We start from the raw sequence: 22,746 nt of genomic DNA, 5'->3' as shown, positions 1-22,746 counted from the left end.
TTGCAATTGTAAGTGAACCTAGAAAAAGTTGTCACAGTGTCTTTTACCTTAGTTCAGTTACTCCTATTCATGCGTGAAGAAAACAAAGTTAGTGTAAGCTTCCACAGAATTTCTTGGACTAATAATCTGCACAACTAAATTTGCTTGATTTCGTGTCATGAGGGAGAAAGGCATTAATGTCTAACTCACCATAGTTTGGAATTTACTAAATTGCAGTAGGCAATAGCTTGGTTTTGTTGATTATGGGTGCTGGATGCAGAAGTTTGGCATTGCTATGTGATAAGCACTGCTGAGCATAGCAGTGCAGAGAATGGATAGCAATTTAGCATAGTATTGCGTTACCAGGATTACCAGATGACCCAACAGAACACAAGCTAGTTGCATACTCTACCCTACATGAAATAGGAAGACTATGAAAATCAATGAAACTGAAGTATTTCTGCATCTCCAAAATGTTACTCAAGCATTTATTTGTTCTTACCTTAATTTAATTATTTGGCTTTTTGGGCTATTCAGTTTTTCTTATCAGTTTGTTCTGTCCACATTTAGAGCCTGTCATGCATGTACTAATTCAGAGTCAGTAACCATATAACCAATCTCAGTACAGGATGGAGTTTGTGCTAATAGGTTCATAGTCAAAAATTTGCCACCCTCTGCTGTGGTTTTAGTGCTGCACCAAGCTTGCCACAGCTAGGCATCTGCTTTCAGCTGTAGTCAGATGAAAACTTCCGTTGTCATGTATTGTCCAACAAAAATGTCTTTTTAATGCATCAAGCGTTTCTAAAACTAGATTAATATTTTTCCAAAACAAATGTCACATTTTCCCAAGAGAAAACAAAACAAAATAAAACAAAACAGAACATCTAGATGGAAAACCTTCTAAAAGAAAAATGGAACCATTCCTCATTTTTATGTATGTGATTATATTGCAAAATAAGAAGCCCATGCTCTGTATGCGTTATACGGATTTTTTCTCAGTTCTGAGCAATGAAATGGTTAAATATTTGCAGGTAAACTGCAGTCTGTTCTCAGATAAGTCTTCTCCAATTATAAGCTTATTCTAGAGTATTTGCTGCATTAGGCTCCTTTTCCTGCTCTGTTTTTCATTCTATTTCCTCTGCTGTTCACAAGTTTCTGCAGAGTTCAGGAAAGTATGAGGATCAAAAGCACCCCAGAAGTTGATCCAGGTAGATATTATGTGTCAAAATACTGTTTACTGCTTGATTTTTTTAAAGGCTTTCAAGCATTTAAAAAATTAGGAAAAAATTAGGGAAAGCTCTGCTTTCCCTAATATTGTATCTGAAGGACGGAGTCGCACTTCTGTCATTCCTCCTGTAGCAGTGGGGTTTTTGCAGCCTTACATTTGTTTATGCGAGAATCTGGTCTATTTCTAGGCTGCTTTGGATGTATAATACCCAAAGTAATCATGTTTATTAACCCCTATACCTAAATTTATACCTAAATTTGCCCTCCCTTCCTCCTTCTCTTTCCTCTTTCTTCATCTCTCTCTTTCTTCCTTTCACCCCAGATTTTTGTTGTGATCACTTTTTGTTCTCATAGGAGGGGATGCTTTTCCCATGTTAGTAGGGCTAGAATTGATTCCTTCTTGTGCCGTCTATGCAATGGCAGAAGTATTTTGGTTTGCCTCAGTGTAAACAACGGTGTAAGTGTAACCAAGGCATGGTGGTGAAGTAGGATAAGAAAGGGCAAGACCTGCTGATATCTTATTCTTTCTACCTTAGTCATGGAATACCACACTGAAATAATTTTGGTGAGAAGTTGCTTTCCTTCCCAGCCAGGTCTTCTGTTTACCAGCTAACTTGGTGAGTTGTCCTTGGAGTTGGACTTTTCTATATATATATACAAGCAGACCTGCTCATGCAGATACTGTGTGACTGTAGAATCTGTTGAATCTTTTTGCATTGCTTAGGAATTCAGCTGAAGAAAATTATTTCTTACTTGCCAGTTGTTTCTTTGTGGTTTTTTAGCCCTGCAGAGCTTTAGGATTGTCTTCTTGTAGGCAGTAAGGAAAAAATTGTCATTAAAAAGATGGTCATGTCACGAGCCACTTAGGAGGAGCTACTGCTGCTTAGAGTATCATTCTGTTAATGACATGTTGGAATAGGAAGGAAGTGGGAATTGCTGTCCTTAGAATATTGTATGACAAATATTCAGCCATTATCTAGGGAACGGTATCCTGCATTTGCTGAGGCTCAGACATGACACTGCAAAGCTGCCATTTTTAACAACTTGACGTTTTACTCAATCTGTTTTTTCTTAACAAGTTCACTGCTGCATCAGGGAGGGGAACACAGGAAGTATTGAGGCTGAAGGAAACGCCAGGGGTTGCCAGCAGTCTTCATGATATGCTTTTATAACAACACACTTCCTCAATTCCTGTCATGGTTTTCACATCATCATGTCTATCACTTTAGAATTCAGCAGGGATGTTTAAGGCCAGCCACACAAGCCAGAGCCCTGTGCAAAGCAGATGTCCACATCAGCAACATCCACTTCCCACAGGTGTTTCTGGTTACAGCCAACAACTTTGTCAAGATGGAACTTGAGCAAATGGTATAGCTTTAAAAAGGCTGCTGTTTAGGAACAAGCCAGCAATTGATACTCAGGGTTTCAATGGGGCTGTATCTTGCGTGGAAACAGAGACACCCAAATATGCTAAAGCAGGCTGGAAAAGTGAATTGGAGTAGGCAAGGCTGACCACCCACCTTGAATTGCTTTCAACTCCTACCCAGCCAGCTGCACAAAAATTGTTCAAGTACTTCTTTCCAGAAATCTACTTGGGTAGTTGAGATTTTTATGCAGGGTCAATTTATATACAGTTTTTTTAATTATTATTTTTACTGCTGATGATATTTTAGAAATTCAGATTTCTCTTTTGACTGTCAGAGGGAGAAAAATACATAAGGTTTGATAAAATTTAGCAGGTCAAAAAGAAAATAAAAGGATATTGAAATGTGTCCTGCATTGTTAAGCATTTCTAAAGGGAGCCAAAGTTAACAGAAGTTTTAGAAATATATATCCAGCTGGGGAATTTTTAACTTAACTAAATAAAACATTTTGTTTATTTAGACTCAAAAGTAATCAAGAACTGTATTTTACTACACCTCATCATACATACTGGTCATGTTAACATGAGGTAGAAGGATTAAAATAATCAAGAATTTAATTATTTCTGGACCTTTCTTTGTTGTCTTTTACTTAAGTGTGTATAATAGTAGCTATGTTTCTTTAATACCTTAGACCAGCTCTTTGGCAGTATTCCCACCTTTTCCTGACTGGAGATATGGGGTATGCCTGAAGCACTATTGCACTTTGACTGTGCTTAGTAGGCTAATGATATTACAAGATGGCACAAGTTAGAAGAATTGCATGTACTGAAGGCTGACACTTGGAATTTTCCTTCAGCAGGAAATGTCTGTATTTCAAAATCTTATTTCTTTTGAAATGAGATGAAAAGAGCAATTAAAAAATCCCTTTTGTATGAAACAAAATGGCCCAAAAGATGTTATCAGAAGGTTTTATTTCTGTAAAAGTGAAACTTTCTGTTCCAATTTAAATGTAATATTTTAAGGAGGAAAAAGCCTCTAAATACAAAGGGTTTGAAACAGCAGCAACAAAAAAAATTCTTTTTGTTCAATTTGGCATGGAGACCATCTTGCCAGATCACTACTTCTTCAGTATGCTTTTAAAACAAAATCTATTCAATATGACTGGCACATTGCAGGGGAATTGGTTGGGTTTTGTTTTGCTGGAAGAGTTTCAGCAAGCTGTAGTCATAAAACTGCTTGAATCCACAGACTGCAAATCTGCTCCCTGGCAGAACCGAGGTTTAGGGGAGTCAATATGTGACATAAAACTGTTAAAGACTTTCTTTGTGCTAGTTTCTCTCCCACGCCAGATACGAGATGTCACTGGACTTTCAGAGGGTTTAATTAAAACATTTTAAACTTTTCTATTTAGAGGACTCTTAAATATTTTCCAGATGAAATGGAGACACCTGTTGGCTTAATTTAAGTCAGCTAAATTTAAGTCTGCTGGCTGTAGCCTTACCCTTTAGAAGTCACCAAACCCATCAAGAATACCCCACAGATGTGCACAGATTTTGAGATGACACATTAAAGACATTGGTTCATGTTACTGGAAAAGTCTTAATCAAACACAATGTCCATTACACTGTGGATTGTTTGTTTGGATGTGCTTTGCATAGCAGCTTTGGTCCGCAGCAAATCATAGAATCCTTGAGTGGTTTGTGTTGGAAGGGACCTTAAAGTTCATCCAGTTCCAACCCCCTGCCATGGACAGGAACACCTTCCACTAGACCAGGTTGCTCCAAGCCCCGTCCAGCCTGGCCTAGAACACTGCCAGGGATGGCACAACCACAGCTTCTCTGGGCAACCTGTGCCAGGGCCTCACCATGTTCATAGTGTACAAAAATAAGTAATATAATGAATCGTGTCTTACTTCAGTCTTCATTGCTGTCTATGTGCTTTTCATAGCATATTTTTACAATCTGTTCTTCCAACAACTTTCTTAGAATAATGTTTTTTGAACGAGTAGGGAACTGATCAATAGCTGTTTATGAAGCTTGAGAAATCTGACTCAATTGTGCAAAGTGTGAAGTATTAGGTATTTTGTACATATCTGTACAAGATACATACAGGAAAGAAAGGAAAAGCAATAAGGTGACACAACATGGAAAACAGAATAGTTGACGTATATGCATGGGGGAAAACCCCATGGGTTTTCTCTTTTTTTTATTTTAAATTATTTATTACTTTTCTGTCTGAACCAAACTTTTTTGTTTACATTGCAAGTTACTGCATTACCTTTGTCAGTCACTGAATTTGCAGAAATTTGATAGAAACCCAAATATATATGGTAATGTCATATATAGTATATACAGTACTCTAGTCATACCATTGTCTAAATTAATCCTCATATAATTCAATTGAAGCCCAAACCCAAATATTTCAGTTATTGAGTGCAGGAAGAAATTTGACTAATGCAAGCTATTCTGTTTTTTTCATTCTAACCTGTGTTGTGGTTACAAGTGCTTGGTAGTGAATGTTATGAAGCTTGTGATAGTGTCACATTATGCAGTGAAATAGACATTTTTGAAAAGAACAGTCCAAAATGTTTTTGGCTTTTTTTTTTCCTTTTCCTTTTTTATATCTATTCTAATCAAAATATGGAGCCTGATTTACAGTCCATAGAACATTTTATGAATCTTTCTGTGAATTTCATGGGTTTATTATACTTCTAGTCCTAAAAAAGGCTGAACTCTGTTACTTATCAGAAACAGCTCACCATGTTGCTCTGAAGCAATGAATGGACAAATTGCAGGAATCTATTCTGTTACATGTAGGATGCCAAGTTAGATGTTACCAGTCCCATTTTTCAATGAGACTTCACAAAACTGTCCTAAATCCATAAGTCTTTTAAATTGAATAGTTTAGTTTTTGAAAGTTTGGAAATCATCATAATCTGTGTTCTATTTAATTCTCTGTTAATTCTTCTACAGCGGCTCCTCTGAAATTTTTGGGGTTTTTTGAGAGAAAGTAGTCTTTACTGCTTACCTTCTCAAAAATGATCTTTCTCAAGAAAGAGCATTGCTACGCATTACAAGTTTTTTGGGTGTTGAGAAGTTAGCTTGCTCATCAGTAACACAGACACAACTTCTATATTTGACCCAGTGACAAATTAACGTGGGTCTAGAACCAATTGTCATTAGAAAGTTTGTAATGAAAATTAGTGCCGAATCAGTCAGTCTCTCTGTGATTATATGTAGTAGCAGTCAAGTCTTCTAGTGGCTAAAAAGCACCCTGTAGCCAGAAGGATTTCAATTTCTTGCATGTAGTTGACTGTTATTGAGAGAGATGTCTATTCCATTCAGGTAATTTAAGACATTTAGACATATTAAGTGGATCAAGGAACACTCTAGGCTGCATATACACTCATCCACCTATCTATTTAATTTTTTAGTGTGTACCCCATACCTTCCTCAGTAAGAGGCCTTACAGATAAATCCCCTTTTTGACTTGTTTGGATTGGCAGTCTGAACTGGCAGCCCTTGCTTTTACTACTTTTTAGCTACTTCTTTTTTACTTTCTTTTTCTTGGAGTCATAATAATAAAGCACCTCTTTAAACAAGTGCTCCTTTTGGCCCATTTGCCGTGATAATCTGTGAACTATTGATAAACATATTTAGAAGCCAAACTCCTTCCTTTTAAAGCCCTCATTTCATCTCTTATTAAAAATCTCAAGTCTGCATGTTTTTACCCGCAGTTGGAATGGACATGAACATAATTAGGGGCAACGTGTGTCAGCTGCATCCAGCCAGCTTAAAACTGCTGCAAATTTTCTTGTGTCTGCCCTAAGGTCTAACAGACCAATTAAAAGGATAAGACTTTTCCCTCCTGTATTCATATTTTACAGTAGCAGTTAGGTTTTTATCCTCATGTCTTACTTATTCTTAAATGACAAGATAATATGAGCTATATTGTTGCATAGATTCTTGGCCATCTCTGGAGTTTAAGAGATTTTCCACAGCTGTTATTCCTGAGCACTGTAAACTTGATTACTAACATTGAATAATGAAAGCTCTAGAAAGGAGAATAAATTCTAATTAAGGAAAAAAAAATCCATTTTATTCATCACTACTTTTAAAAAAACTGATGGTTTGTTTTTCTTTTTTTTTTTTTCATTTTGTTTGAAAAAGAGCCCAAACAAAAATGCTTAGTATTTAATGAAAGAGCCTTCTGAAAGTTAATTATTGGAATATCATACCTTTAGCTAATTTTCTTTAATGTGGATCTTTGTGGCATGTGAGATCTTGAAAAAGCTAACAAAGTAAAAGTAAGGTCTGATAGAGATCTTTGCGTATGTAAGAATTTGTATATGTCTTCTAGGTGAATTTTGAACAGATGTTGTTCACTAAATTTATTACCTACCATAAATGACTTAGCGTGAGCTAGTAATTTGAGGGACTCCCAGGTGTGCACTGTTACAAAAATAGTACACTGGTCAGAACTTGTTAGTCATGGTACCCTGCTACAAATTGCAGCCTATCTAGACCCATCCAGGTTTAACTTTTTTTTTTTTTTAATGTCTACTTCTGTGCGAAAACATGCTACATGCTTTGTTCACACAATCCTATGAAATCATAGTTAATTCTTATGCTACATTAGCCTATATAGCAGGTTAGGTATACATATTTCCTTCTTAAGTTATGCACACAGTAAGCCACCTTTCTTGCCCATACACATTTTGATATATAGTACTCTGGATCTGACTGTTGGTGCAATTATTTTATAGTGGATTTACTGAGAATCACAAGCTCTCAAAGCTCTCTAGCAGCTCTTGACTTGCCATCCCCCTTTCAGTTAGTGAATTCCCATGTATTCTTGCATACACTGTTTTGAAAAGAAAGTGTACAATTCTGTGTTGATTAGAGCTTCTAATTCTATGAAAATATGATTCTTCAGTATGCTATTTGCTAGAATATGTGGATTTTGAAAGTGATGTTATTAGACATGCCTCCTCACATCATATTGCAGATCTTGGACTAATAACTAAATTCTTGCTTTTATGCTTGAATGAAATTTTAAAAGGAGATCTGGGCAGACAAGTAAATGGCTGCAGAAGATACATTTTTTTCTATGGCATTGGGCAGCCTCTGTAAATATTTCTAACCTACTGGAGAAAGGAGCGGGGAGTAATTCTCTCTTACAAGCATTGCATAGAACAATTTATAAAACAAGCACTTGTGAGGGAGATTGTAGTTGTTTCTAGTCATTTAATAGAGCTGTCATAGCACAAAGTAAACACTAGGCTTTATCGGGGTAATATCGAATAGCCAGCCAGAAATTAAGTTAAAACCATATTTTTTGTATTGTGCTGGGAACACTGAACTTAGTGCCATACATACTGAATATTTTAGTGGAAGAACACAATGTTGAAGGTGATTTATTCTCTGCAAGACTGGGACAGGTCTTAATTTTTCCCAAAGTCATTTAGAAATTAGATCAAATCCTTGCATTCAGAGAACCTCATTACATGTTCTTTGTAAAACATGTCTGAAGTTGCCATTTACTCTTCAGCTGGAGGTTTAGCAGAATGAACATTTGGTAATACTTCATGAGATTAGCTGTAAACACAGCCTGAGATATTAGAACGTCAATTCTCAATAGAGTTGCAATGACCTTTTCAAGACCCACATTGCAGTCAATTTGCACACACAAAACACTGTAAGCCAAAGAATCACAAGCTGTTCACAGTGCTGTGCGTCAGTTTAATGTGATTTAATACATTCTTTTCCAGAGTGATCACCTGATTACTCTATCTCTGAGGGCTTAGTTGTCATAGAGGTTAAACAATGTTCCTATGTGGGGGACTTACTTCAAACTACTGAAATATTTCACCTGTCAGCTTCTCATAATTTTATGTGTTGTAAACAGTTTTAATGAGGAAGATTTGCTTACAGACATGTGTTCTGTCATACACTGCAAATGTTCTTTGGGGAGCCATCATTGCTGACAGTGGTCTAAGACAGGGTTCTATTGGTTCAGATCCTCTACTGACAAATGTAGACAGGGCTCCATTGGTGACACCAGTTTATACCAGCAAACAGTAATTTTCTCTTGGGAAAACAGTTGTAAGCATAGACCCAGAAGAAAGATACATTAATGGAATAAAGTTTCAGCACAAAGTTTCCAGCTTCAAGTCAGCTGGCCAAGCCTGAAATTTGGCCTTTTGCTGAGTCTTGTATCCTCTTTTTAGTAAGAGTAGCAGCTATTGTCTAGAACAGATGGTTTGAAGTGACGTTTGTGCTGAGAAAGTACATTTAAATAGTGTCTGTGGAATTTGAGATCATTACTCTTAGAGGAAACTTACAATGGCTTCTGCTGATAAAACCTTGTCTACTTAAAACTTCCCCTTCTTTACCTGCTTGGCCACCTAGAAAAAAATTTTGAGAGTTTTGCACTCTGTGGAAAGTGTGTAAATCATTCAAAGGGAGTACTAAGCAGAAGAAAATAGCTGGGCTTTACTCAAATTACTGTCTGAATGGCAATTGATTTTGGATCTAAAATATTTTTTCTTATTTGCTTTATAATGTTTTACAGTGCCAAGTAGCAACAACTTTACAAAATGAGATTTTCTGTACTGACCTAGTGTAAAGAGTAGAGCAACTGATATACTTTTTATGGTGTTCCTAGGAATTTAAATTACTTTATACTGAGAAAAAATAGAGTTGCAGAGGCTTATTCTATAGGTCTGAATTTATTGTTTTATTTGCGCTGCTTAGCTTTGTGTAAGTTGAATTTCTGGTAAAAGTTAGGGGGTGTCTCATATCCATGGATATGCTGCAGGCTGAGGCCAGAGTCTTTTGGTCTTCATATGGTTTTCTTCTTGTCTATTTCTTACCTCTCCTGAATAGTGTAGGATAAATTAGCTTATATGTGGGTTCAGGATTAAACATGCATGGCAATGGACCGTATTGTATGAACAATGTGTTCAGTATACACAAAGGTTTTAATTAGAAATTTAAACACTGTGGTGGCATTTAACTTGGTGTGAATCGGCGAACCCGCTGAATTTACTGTATTTCACTTTGAATTATTTGTTGTTTGGTTGGTTTTGGTTTTATTTTTTTTTTTATTCTCCGGTGGATTGCTTGTACTTCATATATCTATTATAATGCACAACTGTTGTTGTCACTTAGGGATTATGAAAAGCTCTTTTTTTTTTGCAGATCATCCGGTGAATGAATTTTTGGATCTGTTCAGTCGCCACATGCTTCCTCATGCAGTAGATGAATCCCACATTGATGCAGAATCATCTCAGACTGAACCCTGTACTTCAGACTCTGTGCAGGATTCGTCTGAATATATAATATTGGATCCTTTCTTTCCAAACTTTGTAGAGTTTGAAGAAGAGGAAGACTGTGAAAATACTACTGATGTTACAACTCCTCCAGCTTTGCAGTTCATCAATGGGAAGCAACAAGTTACTAGTGCACCTAAGAGCACAAAAGCTGAGGAAGCGAGAAGTGACCAAATTGAAAGTGTTGCACATTCCAAAAATGTAACCTTTTCTCAAATCAATGAAACAAACGCATTTATAATACCTGAAAATGAAGCATCTGGTACTATGCAACCAAGCAAAGCTGGAGAAGTGATAGGGGCATTTGAAGTTACACAACCAACAGCAGATGTTGCAATGTTAGAACCCGTTTATAGTGGTGAGTTAGAAGTTGCTACGACTGATAAATCAATAGCCATTACTTCTTCATATGAGCAGTCTCTGCAAAAAAATAGAGAGACTGGAGCATGGCGTGGAACTGAGGAGACATCTACTGAAGATACAAAAAACTTGCTTCTGATTACTAACGAATCTTCTGGAGATGGCTCCACTGAACCTGATTTATCCAGATCTGTCTTCTCAGAAACTGTGACAATGTCAAGAAAGGAAGACAGTGGAAAAGATTCTGGCACAACTTCTGCTCCTACTGTATTTGCTGTGGAAGGTTCTGCTGTAACTGCTTCTCTGGATACAGTTTTTAATACAGCTACAGTAGGCATAGGTATGAAAAACCTTTTTTCAGAAGAGGCATCTCCTACTCCAGGAAATCATTATAAATCAACTATTAAACTTACTGCAAACTCCCCTGTTGAAAGTCTTATGGAAACAAGGAGTCATACAGCAGAGCCTGAGATGGGTGCTTCTTCTTTTATAGTTCTAGAAGGATCTGGAGATGTAGAAAAGAACATCACTATAACTTCAGCCATGACAATGGAAACAGCAGTAACAGAAGCACTTTCAATGCAAGATATTTCTTTGGGTTCTGAAACAGTACTGCCAACAGAAATTTCTATAACCACTTCAGGGATCACTTCTGCTTTGCCCATAGGAATCAGCACTCTGTATTCTGCTTTTGATCAAAGTCCTGAATTAACTGTTGCCACCAATTCTGTGTATGAGTTTCCTACAGAAGAAGCTGCCAGCTCTTTTGTAACTGAAAAGAATATGAAAAATGAAACAGAAGTGAAAACCACTGTTTATTCAAGTCAGGAAAACTCAGCTACTTCTGCAGAGGGAAATTCAAAGTTGAATGAACTTGGGAGCACTACTGAAGTCAGAACTGTAAGTCAAGAGCCCACCCCCCTCAGAAAAACAGTACTGGTAACAGGTACCGTGAGTTCTGAAATAAAAAAGGTCACCACCATTCCTCTGTTGAGAGAGAAACAGCTTTTTATAAACGAAGGATCAGCAGAAGAACCAGCAGACATATTTTCAGGGGGTCCCACAAGAAAAGTAGTAAGTACTGACTCACCGTTTACTGATGCAGGTTCTGGAGACATAGATGTTATCGAGTCTGCTACTTTGACTTCAGTTCCAAAAAGAGCTATCACTGAAACACAAACAGAAAAGCATGAAGGAAAAGTTTACAATATATATGACACTTTACTGAAGAATGCAACAACAGAATATGAAGAACATGCAAGACCAGATGAATCAGCAATACCAATTTCAAGTACTAGATCAGACAGCTTGACAAAGGAGCCTGAAGTAACAAGTCAGATGCCCCAGGATGTGTTTAGTACAGGAAACATGGGAGAACAAAAGCAGGAAACAGAACCAGCTTACACAGCATCTTCTGAAGTAAAATCTAGTCCTGATTCTAGAAAAGAGGTAATATCTCATGTTGCATCAGGAGTTAAAACTGAAGATTTCGAAACAACTGAGGCCACACCATCTCCAGAATCAGTGGTGAGTAACAGCCGTTATGACATCATGGTGACACACGGTACTGACAGTGCAGAAGGAGTAGTGGTATCTACAGAAAGCAGAAATGCAGAAGTTAGTTCTTCAGCTGTCTCATTAGGAAAGGTTCTCCTGATTGAGCATGGCTCTGGAGAAGAATTCAAAGGTGACAGCAGCACCACAGAACTAATGTCTAATGGACCCATAAAAGAAATACTTGGAAGTCATTTCCCATTTATTGATCAGGGATCTGGGGAAGCAGACACATTCATGGAATCATTTACAAAGCCAGCAGTTTCACTCACTGGGGAACCAGAAACACACGAAAAGTATGACAGAAAAGTTGTCAGCACACCACCTATGAATCATGCCTTCACTACTGAACCTGGCAAGCTAGTCACAAGTACTGAACATGAATCAACCACAATGGAAGCTGTAACAGACATGAGAATGGAAGAGAAAAAAAATGATGAACTGACAGTGAGAGATTTTTCTATGAAGACTCCTTTGGTGGAAGATATATATTCTGGAGAAGATTTGCCACAGGAAATTTCAGCAAAAGCTGTAGAATCTTCTGAAGAAGTAACAACAGACCCTTTATTTAAAAATACACAGGCTACCCATGAACATTTAGGATTTTTAAATGTTCCTACTGTCAGTCTGTATTCAGAAGAAAAAGAATTAGAAACTGAACCTGTTAAAAAAAAACTTTTGTCATTTAATGATGACAGAGTAACTGAACCTGCAAAGATAGAAAGGAAATATATAAGCTCTCCAGGTACTGATACAGAGCAAAAGGAGGAATTGGCGCAAAATATTTTCCCTACGAAAGATATTCCCAGTTCATTCCTGACACCCAGAGAAGAAAACCTATCAAATAATGAGCTCATCGGTGATGCATTGTTGTCAGGACAAGGGTCAGGAGATGACTTTGCTGTTATTTCTGCTGTAGTACCATTAGCTGTCAAAGAAATCACAAGTACTTTAAGTCCTCATACTTCTCATCCTGCAAATTTGGGATCCAAGCTATCAACTGACAGGACACAAGACTTTGACAGAGGAAGCACTGAATCAAATGGTGAAGTTAATGAAGAAGTTACAAGTGCTGTAGCTGGGCTGCTGTTAAAACCAGAAAACCAGTTTCCCAGTTCAGTGATCACCAGTTCCCCAGCTTTAGCAGAAGAGAGTTCCAGTAGCTTCATCTCTGAAGATATTAAAGAGATGACATATTATTTTGTTGGAACTGCAAAACCTCACGATAAGGAAACTAACTATAGGAAAGAAGAAAATGAAAGAAGTGGGACAACATCTACTTCTAAAGCTGTTTCTCAAGAGGAAACTTTACATTTACTGATTAAACATGGTGTGTCTCCCATTTCTGTAATACTGAGTGGAACTCCTAATCTTGAAACACAAGGATCACTTGTAACCTCAACAACAAAAATGCCAGGCAGAGTATTACCTGAAAACTCAGGAGAAGGGTCTGGCTGGGCTGGTGATTTGGATTCGTTTTCGGATATGTTTACTCATTTGTCAATACCCCCTGTGTCAAAGGTAGAACTAAATGCTTCATCTAGTGCTCCTGGGGAAGCTTATTCTGAAGTTACAACAGAGGCACCGATAGATGGACCACAGACTGTCATCACAGGACTGGCAACCCTTTTTACAGAAGATAAAGAGATTGTGGCAAATCCATCTGCTGTTCAATCAAAGACAGCTGCATCAGAAGAGCTAACAAGTGATACCGGGATATATGAGAAAATTATCCCAGTGATTGATGATAAAAGAAGCGTTATATTGAATGTCTCTGTTTATGGTGATATTACACTAATTGAAGAAAGACTTCAAATCCCATCAGAAGAAACAACTATTATAGACATGGATCACTCTAAATCAATGCCTGAAGATATAATAAGTGTGCAGACAATGCCAAATCTTGTTATACAGTCAACATATGGTGGTGATGATAGCATGACAGCTGAAGAGGAGAAATATGAATCAACACCTAAAATTTTCATAACCAAAGAGAAGACACTTGGGTCTGGTGACAGTCTTTCTTCAACTACTCCCAGTCAGCCAAGCAGTGAATCAATAACAGCTGGGCACAGACCAAAATCAGATGACAAGGATCTGGGTTCAGGGAATGCAAGGAAGTTTGCAACAGAAACTCTCTTCACTACCGAACTCTCTGAACTAGGCATTTTCCTTCCTACAGTGCCATCAGTGGCAAACCCTCATGTGCTTCATGAGTCTAAACATGTTGTAACAAGCGCAACAGATGACAACTACAAACTGAATACTTCAGCAAACACCCAAGTAACAGCAGATCAAAGTGAAACAATCTCTGTCTCTGGCTTTTCTGGAATGGGACAAGAAGAACTGGATGATAAGCTGCCTGTGATTCCTTCTCTTACACCAGTTTTTACTACCGAGACAGAAAGGGCTTTGACAACTGACGTGTTTGACGTAAGTATTGTCACCACACAACATACGTTCCAGCTGACAACTGCATCATCTAATAAGAATGACGAAAAACATCCCACAGTATACACAAACACAAAATCGGCATCAGCAGAGTATGAAGAAACAGATTCAGGCTTTTATTCAGTACATCAAACTCCTAAATCTTCAGTGACTGTTCAGTTGGTTAATGGAGTATCTGAGTACTCTGATGTAGTCATTCCAAGTACACCATCTTCAAAGGATTCAGATCAGCCTGATCATTCATCAGATGGAACTTTCAAAGAGGTCAGTTCTGATATCGCGGCAACATATAAACCTCCCACCACTGACCTCGACAGGACAGAGTATTCTCTGCTGGAGTTTTCCCCCAAGCCTGTTCCAGAAAGCACAACTACTGAAAGTACTCCTCACTTTAATAGTTTTGTAACAGACAGGACAGAAGAGACAGAAACCTCTGTAACTGATTTGGCTGTTGAAGAAGAAGATACTGTTTCTGGAGATTCTTCATCAGTCCATGTCTTGCCTACCGCTTTTCTGAATTTCAGAGAAAGTGTGAGCACAGATGTTCCAAATGTTAGCACAGTAAAAGTTGAAGGTTCTTCAGGGAGAGTGGACGATCCTCATCAAGAAGATGACAGAAGTACTGAGAGAGAGATCCCATGGATTTTTTCCACACCTGTTTCAGATTCACCCAATAGCATTGAAAGTGAAGTATTTAAGCCTGACCAGGAAGCAGTTACAATGCTAGCTTCATCTTCACAACCTTTGGATGCAAGCACAGGAACACAATCAGCTTTGTTTGGGCAAGAGGAGATCACAACTATTTCTTCTAACATTGCAACAAACAGCTTTACCCCTGGAAACAGTCCATATCAAAATGAGCAGTCTACGATAAGCTCTGAGGAGCCAAACACTATTGAACTTGTAACTTCATCATTTTTCCTTCGGGAAGTCACTAATGGATCAGATTTCCTGATTGGCACCAGTGTGGGTTCAGTCGAAGGCACAGCAGTGCAAATTCCAGGTAACTTCCAAATACAATCACTGTTGTATATGTTTCTTGTGGTACATGTAAATGTGTGTCTTAACTCTGATAAGAGGCATGACAAATATGACATGCGTAAAATAACAGCAGAACTCGTGAGGCTCAGGCTTTGAAATTCACATGATTGTAACCCTTACAAAGTGAAGGAAGATGGGAAGACCAAATCTCAAGCTCACTGACTTTCCTGAGGTTTTTTTTTCCTGAGTATTGTGGAGCTTTGGATCAGACTTGAGGTGACCAGCCAGTTCTAAAAGACAGGAAGGTAACATTGATTGTGGTAAAGAATTCAGCTGTAACTATATGATTTTCCAATTTCAGATAATTTTGTCTGATAGCTTTTCTGTTCAGGCATGACAACAGTGCTTACACAATTGGTTTATAGTTAGGATTGGTTTATAACACCTTGAAGTTGACTAAGAGAGTGGATCTATAGTGTGTATTTTAGGATCAGAATTTTCTATAAAAAGTAATTTTTCTTAGCCTGCAAGATGACTTTTCAGACAAGAGAAAACTGAGACTTCATGTTTTCAGCCTGTCTGTAACTTTCAATGGTTGATACAGTGTCTGACTTATAAATTGAAGATCTTTTAATTAAACATTATTTGCCACAGTATTTTGTTTTACGTAATGGTTATTAGGCGGCATTTTGCCAAATACACAGATGATGCAGATAGGGTCACTTCAATTGCTTCAGTTCATATTTTACCTAGATATAGCTGACAAAAGAATTGAACCGGCTTAATTTCATGTGGTTTTCTATTATTTTTCATCAAATAATCCAGGAAGCTGTTAATTTGAAAATCTTAACTGGGAAAAATATCCAGTCCATAGGAGGACAAGCAGATAGTAAAAGCACAAGAAACATCCTTGGGTGCTTAACATGGCCTTATGTTTGGGACTTTCAGGAAGCAGTCCCATAGAAAACACCCTATTTTATGGACATGATCAGAATAATTTCAAAACTTCCAAAGCAAAATCCTGGCCACTAAATTACAATCCCAAATTTACATAGACAGGGTTTTCATGTGGAGGCTTCTGACTGAACCTTCTGCTCTCCCATGACTAGATAGAGAACTTAATACTTTAAGAAGACATCTTTGAATGTGTAATTTGTCAAGGGTAAAATAGACGTTACTTTTATTTCGTAAACCATAGTCAGATTGTTTTGGAAAATGTAACCAAAATTCTAAACATTTATCATGTTTCTAAATTAATTTAGGTTACAGAACTCACCCATTTTTTAAAGTTTCCAAAGCCAAGGCTTCCTTCTTGTATCCCAGAAGGGCTGTCTTCCTGCTTATCCTCTGACTCTGAGATACACAGAAATGTTTACCTATATTTGTTAATCGCTCTTACGCATTAAATAAAATGCAAATACCTAGGTTTCTAAACTCAGCTGATATAAGCATCACTAGAAGTCATAAAGTTCTGCGAGGAAAAGCCGTTTAAATGGTAACTCCCATAACAACTGAGGATTTCACAGCAGGTAAGCATTTATCTTAGTGTTTAGTTCAGTTATGAATGTATTCAGTACCTTTGTTTGTTTTTTTGAGATGTGTTTTGAAGAAAGGTGGGAAATATGCATGTGTGAAAGTATTCTTTCAAAGAAATAAGACCTTTGGGGCATTGATTGATTAAATATAAGCAAGTGAAACAACAGAAACCAGCTAGTATGTTCTGTGTACCCAATCATTCCATATAAACTAACCCTGCTCAAAAAAAAAAAAAAGCATTTTCCATTCATTTTGCATATGTTTAACTATTTTCAGCTATAATTAATTACCATGTCATGCAAACTAAATCCTCAATAGAATACCATATATATCAAATATAGTACAAATTGCTATGAAAAAATGTCATTCTAAAAGTTATTTATACTGGTTCATAGTAAATGCCATGTTGTTAAAGCTGTTAAAGTTGAAAATAACAATGCCTGAAAATAAGCTTTACTACTATATAAAATGATCTTATTATCCTTAGCCTATTACGTTAATAGAGTTTCTCTAACTACAGCAAAGCCTGATACATCCATGCAGAAATGAAGAACTATATTTTCTTCCAAAACATCAAAAAGACACCAGTTCCTTGAAGCTACAATTTCCTTTTTCTACTCATTCAACAGGCCAAGATCCATGCAAAAGCAATCCCTGCCTTAATGGTGGTACGTGCTATCCACGTGGTTCATTTTACATCTGTACATGTTTGCCAGGTTTCAACGGCGAGCAGTGTGAATTAGGTAAGCTGATGCAATCTAGGCACTTACTGAATTTAAAACCTTCATACATGAGATCTGCAGAAGTGCTGTGTTTTGAAGTTAAAGAATATGTAGACATTTGAAAAATTCTATAGTGAGGCCTTATTAAGAAGAGAACAATAAAGTGAAGGAGGTCCACTTGTACCCCTTTTCTCTCTTCCCTTAGACTGGACAAATATGTACACACACAAATGCAAGAGCTGTAAATGAACTATATGACCTAGAATTTATTTCATTAAATTTGTGAATGCATCACATAAAACCAAGTAAACATTAATATTTGGGATAGTTCTTGGGGTTGTTTTTAAGAACTCAGGAATCAGAGTGCAGGATATAAAATTGTGGATCAGTAATGTCACATTTCCTAAGGAGACTGCTGCTTGGCTTGTGGATGAAGAGGAAGGAAGATTAGGCATAGTGAAATCAGTTATCATGCAAATAAGTAATTCGCTTGGATCTTTTGCAATAATTCTGGATTATCATAGAATCATAGAATAGGTAAGGTTGGAAAGGACCTTAAGATCATCTAGTTCCAACCCCCCAGCCATGGACAGGGACACCTCGCACTAAACCATGTCACCCAAGGCTCTGTCCAACCTGGCCTTGAACACTGTCAGGGATGGAGGGATTGAACTGGTCCTTGTATGACTAGGTCCAGTCCTAGTCATGACTGTATGACTAGGTCTGAAGAACATTTCCCTTCTAGGAAGGCGGTGGATTATGAAAACACTTTTATCTTTATGTTGTAGATATTGATGAATGCCAGTCTAACCCATGCCGGAATGGAGCCACGTGTATAGACGGCCTCAATACCTTTACTTGCTTGTGTCTGCCAAGCTATATAGGTGCTCTTTGTGAACAAGGTAAGGTGTATTCTTTAATCTATGGTGATTGAGGTCATCCCTTTCTATTTCAACACTCTTCTGGAGAAACTAGGCAAACCCTTCTAAAAATGAGAAGATGAAGAAACAGTAAAAATGTGGGGAGTCATCAGTGGTGAGGACAGATTACAATTTTTGAGTATGTTAGACTCCCATGATTTGTGTTTCAGGAGTTTTTGCTTAGGGTTGCAACTGCACCATCTTTTGCAGATGGATGACAGCAAATTCTATCCAAGTGTTAACCTGACTGGAAGTGACATAACTGTTGTACCAAATATAAATGGCCTTAGGGGGGAGTTTCTGTGCCAAACTAACAGCCACACAGTTTTCGGGTGGCTCCAAGGCAAGTACAGCCTGCCTCTACTGGCTTGCACATTACAGGGAAGTCACATAACAACATTCTCTCATTACTCTAGTGATGCTTGTGGGATAATGTGTGGGAGCAGAATTACTCTTTGATCAAGCTTCTCTTAAAAAATAATACACGGTGTGAAAGACATATCAGAACCCATCACTTCCAACAAGCTTTACTGAAAAGTAGGAATAGTCTACTGAATGTGCTAGATTATATATCCATCTGCTGGGGACCATAGCCTTGATGACTTCATCCCAGAATTTTCAAACTGATTTGTTCTGTGATTATTTTAGGTAAAGTAGGTACAGAATCAGAATTACGAGGAAGTTGTAAAAGGCTTTCTAACTAGACAGCAGAAATCAGATAAAATATCCAAGTTTCTGTAATTGTTAGAACATTACCTATAAGAAATCTCACTGTACATGCAAGAAATATTTACAGTGCAAGATGGTTACTCAATATTTTCATGTAGGGGGAAGAGTAGGGTAGCAAAATCTGTTCTGTCAGTAAAATTAATGAAGGAATTTCTATGGGAAAAATAAATGGTGTTTTAAAGGATACTTTCCAAAGCTTGTGAAAATACTTTTTTCCTTCAGCTGAATGGTTTTGGTCACAGCTGAATGAACTAGACCTTTGAATTTGTTTAATTAACACTGGGTTTTTTTTCATGCTTTTTTCTCATCTTTGGTGAAAGGCAGTTTGCAAACTCTTCCAGCTCAACCCATAGAGATTTGTTTGTTAGAGCTGAGAACTCTTGAAGCTGATCAACTCCAGCTCTTTTCACTGTTTAACTTTTTCAGTAGACTGGCTAATCTTGTAATTTGAAAAGGCTTTCCCAATCTGTTCTCCCAAATTATAAACTGACAGTGTTTTCACAACAAAAGAAATAAATGTTCTCACTCCTTTCCTCCTCCCCCTCATTCCAGCAAATCCGTAATAAAGAGTAGCTCTGAGTACCATGGTAGCTTTCAGCTGCTTTTTATGACCAACCTGAGAGCACATTTTAGGTGGTTAATGGGAACATTTCCTCATTTGTCAATCAGAACCAGAGCCCTGCTCACTCAGCTTTGGAATTTAAATTTCCTCCACTTAAAGTACTACGGTGGTTTGGGACTTAGGAAAAGCACTTAGTGCCAAATTTCCACTCCACCAGACAAAATAAAACAGTGTTGGCAATTCAGACATGGCTGTCTGGCAAACAGGTTTTATTTCAAGGCACCAGTCCTGACCTCACTGGATTTAAAGACCAGCCAGGATGCGTACCTCAGTGCCACAGGAAAGGTGGAGTTGAGCACACTGAGATTATATTTCATTACTTTTGTAGTTTTATTCCTCCAATATATATGCTATTTGTTTTAGAAAGCTTTGAAAAAAGCTAAGAGGAAGAGCTGTCTTAGGCACAGTGCTGAGTATTCAAAATGCCATGGGAGGCAATGATAGCAGCAAGCATGCATTGGCCCTGGAAACGAAGCTCAAAGTAGGGGACAATTCCACCATATTCAGGTCCCACAACACTGGTGTAGAAAAAACAGAATTTTACCCAAGTGCCCCCATGAGACTTTTCTAGTCTAAGGGATCTTCAGCTGATGTGTTATGCCTATGTCAGTGTTAGGAGGGGTTGTGACAACAGGACATTGTAGCTTCACATCAGGAACTTCCTGCAGGAGGTATAAGTTAGTGGAACCTTCAGGGGGATCCAAAATAGGGTGAGGGAATGCAGTCCTCTGAATCAGTGAGCCGTAACTGGCTCCTTTACAGATGTTTCTCTTGCCAAGTGGAAACAGTGCAGCAGGCAATCTGAGCCCAGGAACTTCTTCCTGAAAAGAGCTAAAGTGGTCTGATACTAGAAATAGAGCAGCAGAGGGTGTTTCTTTTTTAAACTAGATTGGTAACTCAGTAAGCCAGCATCACTTCTGGTTCAGACTAGGTTAAAATTAGAGTACCTCTGGATAGATAGTACCCTTTTTTGCCCACCACATGCATATTTTCAAAGTACAGATGCATATTTTGCATGTCACTTGGTGACATTTGAACACCACTTCTTAAAATGCAGAAATATCCCAAGAAAACTTTTTCGAAGTATGACTGCAGGCTGCAGTAGATCTTGATGTGAATCTTACTCTGTGAGAGTCATCAGTCTTTCCGTTGTCATCCCTCTGTGAAAACCCCTAATGAGAGCTCTCAGTGTCCAGATAAATGTTCTTTATGATAATTGGATGAACACCTGTTTAGATTTTCCTCTTCCTTCCTTCCTTTTCTTTTTCTCCTTTTGCTATTCTATCTGGTGTCTACCTGCTTTCAAGGAGCAGTGTTTGTGTTTTAAACTTCAGGTTTGGCTTTCTTGGCTGCAGGATCTTTGCAGGCGCACCTAGGCTAGCCTGTTTACCAAGCGCAGCTGCATGCATGGGCTTGTGTGCCAAAATGGCACATATGTGTTTGTTATGGGACATGCTTCTTTGGGATAATACAAACAGCTGTTCTCTTTCAGTCTCTGAAAACAAACAAAAAAAAAAGGATGTTTTTAAAAAACATATCAGGAAGAATGTTTCCTTACAAACCAAGTTCATTGTTCAAATGTCTGTGATTATTCCAGTCTCATTTGATGCACTTTGTTCCCAGAGCACGGTAGCTTGGGATGGAATTATTTGAGAAGGTCTCAGCAAAGATACTTTCTGAAAACAGACGGTCTCTAATTGATGTCTTTCAGCTGAAAAGGGTTAATTTTGAATATTTAGTAGGGAAATGGGTTTCTCCTCAAAATGTGTGGGTTAATGGGCCTTAGGCATTTGTTCATTAGCTGAAGGCAGACAGAAAAAAAATTCACCACTAAGACTCTCATTATGTTCTAGTACCTGTGTGTTCAGTCTTTATTTTCTTTAAGACTCTTATGAAATTTCTTTAAAGACAATGGGCCTATTGTCAGCAGCTTATTGCAGCTGTTGAAAAAGTGTATCTATGTATTAAACTTACAGAGAGATTTTTTTCTTAATGCAGATGTTGTTATACACATACAATTCCAGTTACAGAGAACAGAAGCTGTGTAAGTAACTCCTTGCACACATCACTAAGAAAGCCTGGAAATTGTCATAAATCTTAAGACTAGCCAGGCAACTTTTAAAACACCATAAATATGGCAAGCGGGGTTTCAGTCTTTCCATCACGTCCTGGAAAAAGGTTATGGAAATGTGTGATTACCTCCCTGGATAAATATACAATGAACATGGAGTATTGTATTCAGTAAGTGCTTGCACCTACTCTGTTCACAGGTGATTGGATCACAAAATTTATAGCCACCTGCAATTAGACTTTATTGGTTCAGTAAAGGCATTAAAAACATACCCGTGTGAAGGCCTTCCCTTTGTGTCACCCTTTGGGAATTTTTAATGTAATAAGATACACACACAGGATGAAGTAGTGCAGAGATGAAACAGTCCCCACATTTTTATTTGCCTGTTTTGCCTTTTTCGTGTTCCAGCCTCCTGAGTCTCCCTTTCCTCATTCCTTTTTCCTCTCTTATCATCAATCTATCCTGTGAAAAAAAACCCCAAACAGATCAACAATACCCCCATCAAGCCAAAATAACCCCAAGACTTCTCTTCCCTTTCTAAAAATGCTATGTGTTTTGTAGCCTTCAGACCTGGATTTTCTGTCTTTGTAGATTTAGGCTACAAACAGGTGCAGGAGTTATTCAGCTTTTCTCTTTTGGAAAATAACGTGCCACATATGATAAGAGGGAGGGGTTGTATGTGCACTGCAGTGCATGACTTGCAGCTAAGAGTATCTATGTCAGTGTCTGGCATCTTCTACCTTAAGAAAAGAAACTTTATTATTTATGATTCATGCTCAGGCCATTATATCTCATTCTTTGAACTGAGTATTCTAGGTTTCGTGTTTTCCAGCCTCTTTGCCTCCCCTGTTTGCCTTTCAGCAAATCTCCTAACTTGTGCACTTCTTCCCTAGCAGA

The 22,746-nt window shown here is 37.8% G+C and overlaps 1 protein-coding gene across 1 annotated transcript in view; it reads left to right on the top strand.

The window, feature by feature from the left end:
• The window catches only part of VCAN (versican), a 108,643-nt gene that overhangs the window by 64,576 nt on the left and 21,321 nt on the right, over positions 1 to 22,746 (top strand). Inside the window, exons 8-10 of the mRNA XM_065661467.1 lie at positions 9,773 to 15,271; positions 17,415 to 17,528; positions 18,296 to 18,409. Of these exons, the coding sequence (XP_065517539.1) occupies positions 9,773 to 15,271; positions 17,415 to 17,528; positions 18,296 to 18,409 (5,727 nt within the window). The remainder of the gene's footprint in view (positions 1 to 9,772; positions 15,272 to 17,414; positions 17,529 to 18,295; positions 18,410 to 22,746) is intronic.

This window comes from Lathamus discolor, chromosome Z (assembly GCF_037157495.1).
Source record: "Lathamus discolor isolate bLatDis1 chromosome Z, bLatDis1.hap1, whole genome shotgun sequence".
Classification (NCBI taxonomy): Eukaryota; Metazoa; Chordata; class Aves; order Psittaciformes; family Psittacidae; genus Lathamus; species Lathamus discolor.
The sequence above is the reverse complement of the archived record's forward strand: the minus strand, read 5'-3'. Positions and strand labels throughout refer to the sequence as shown.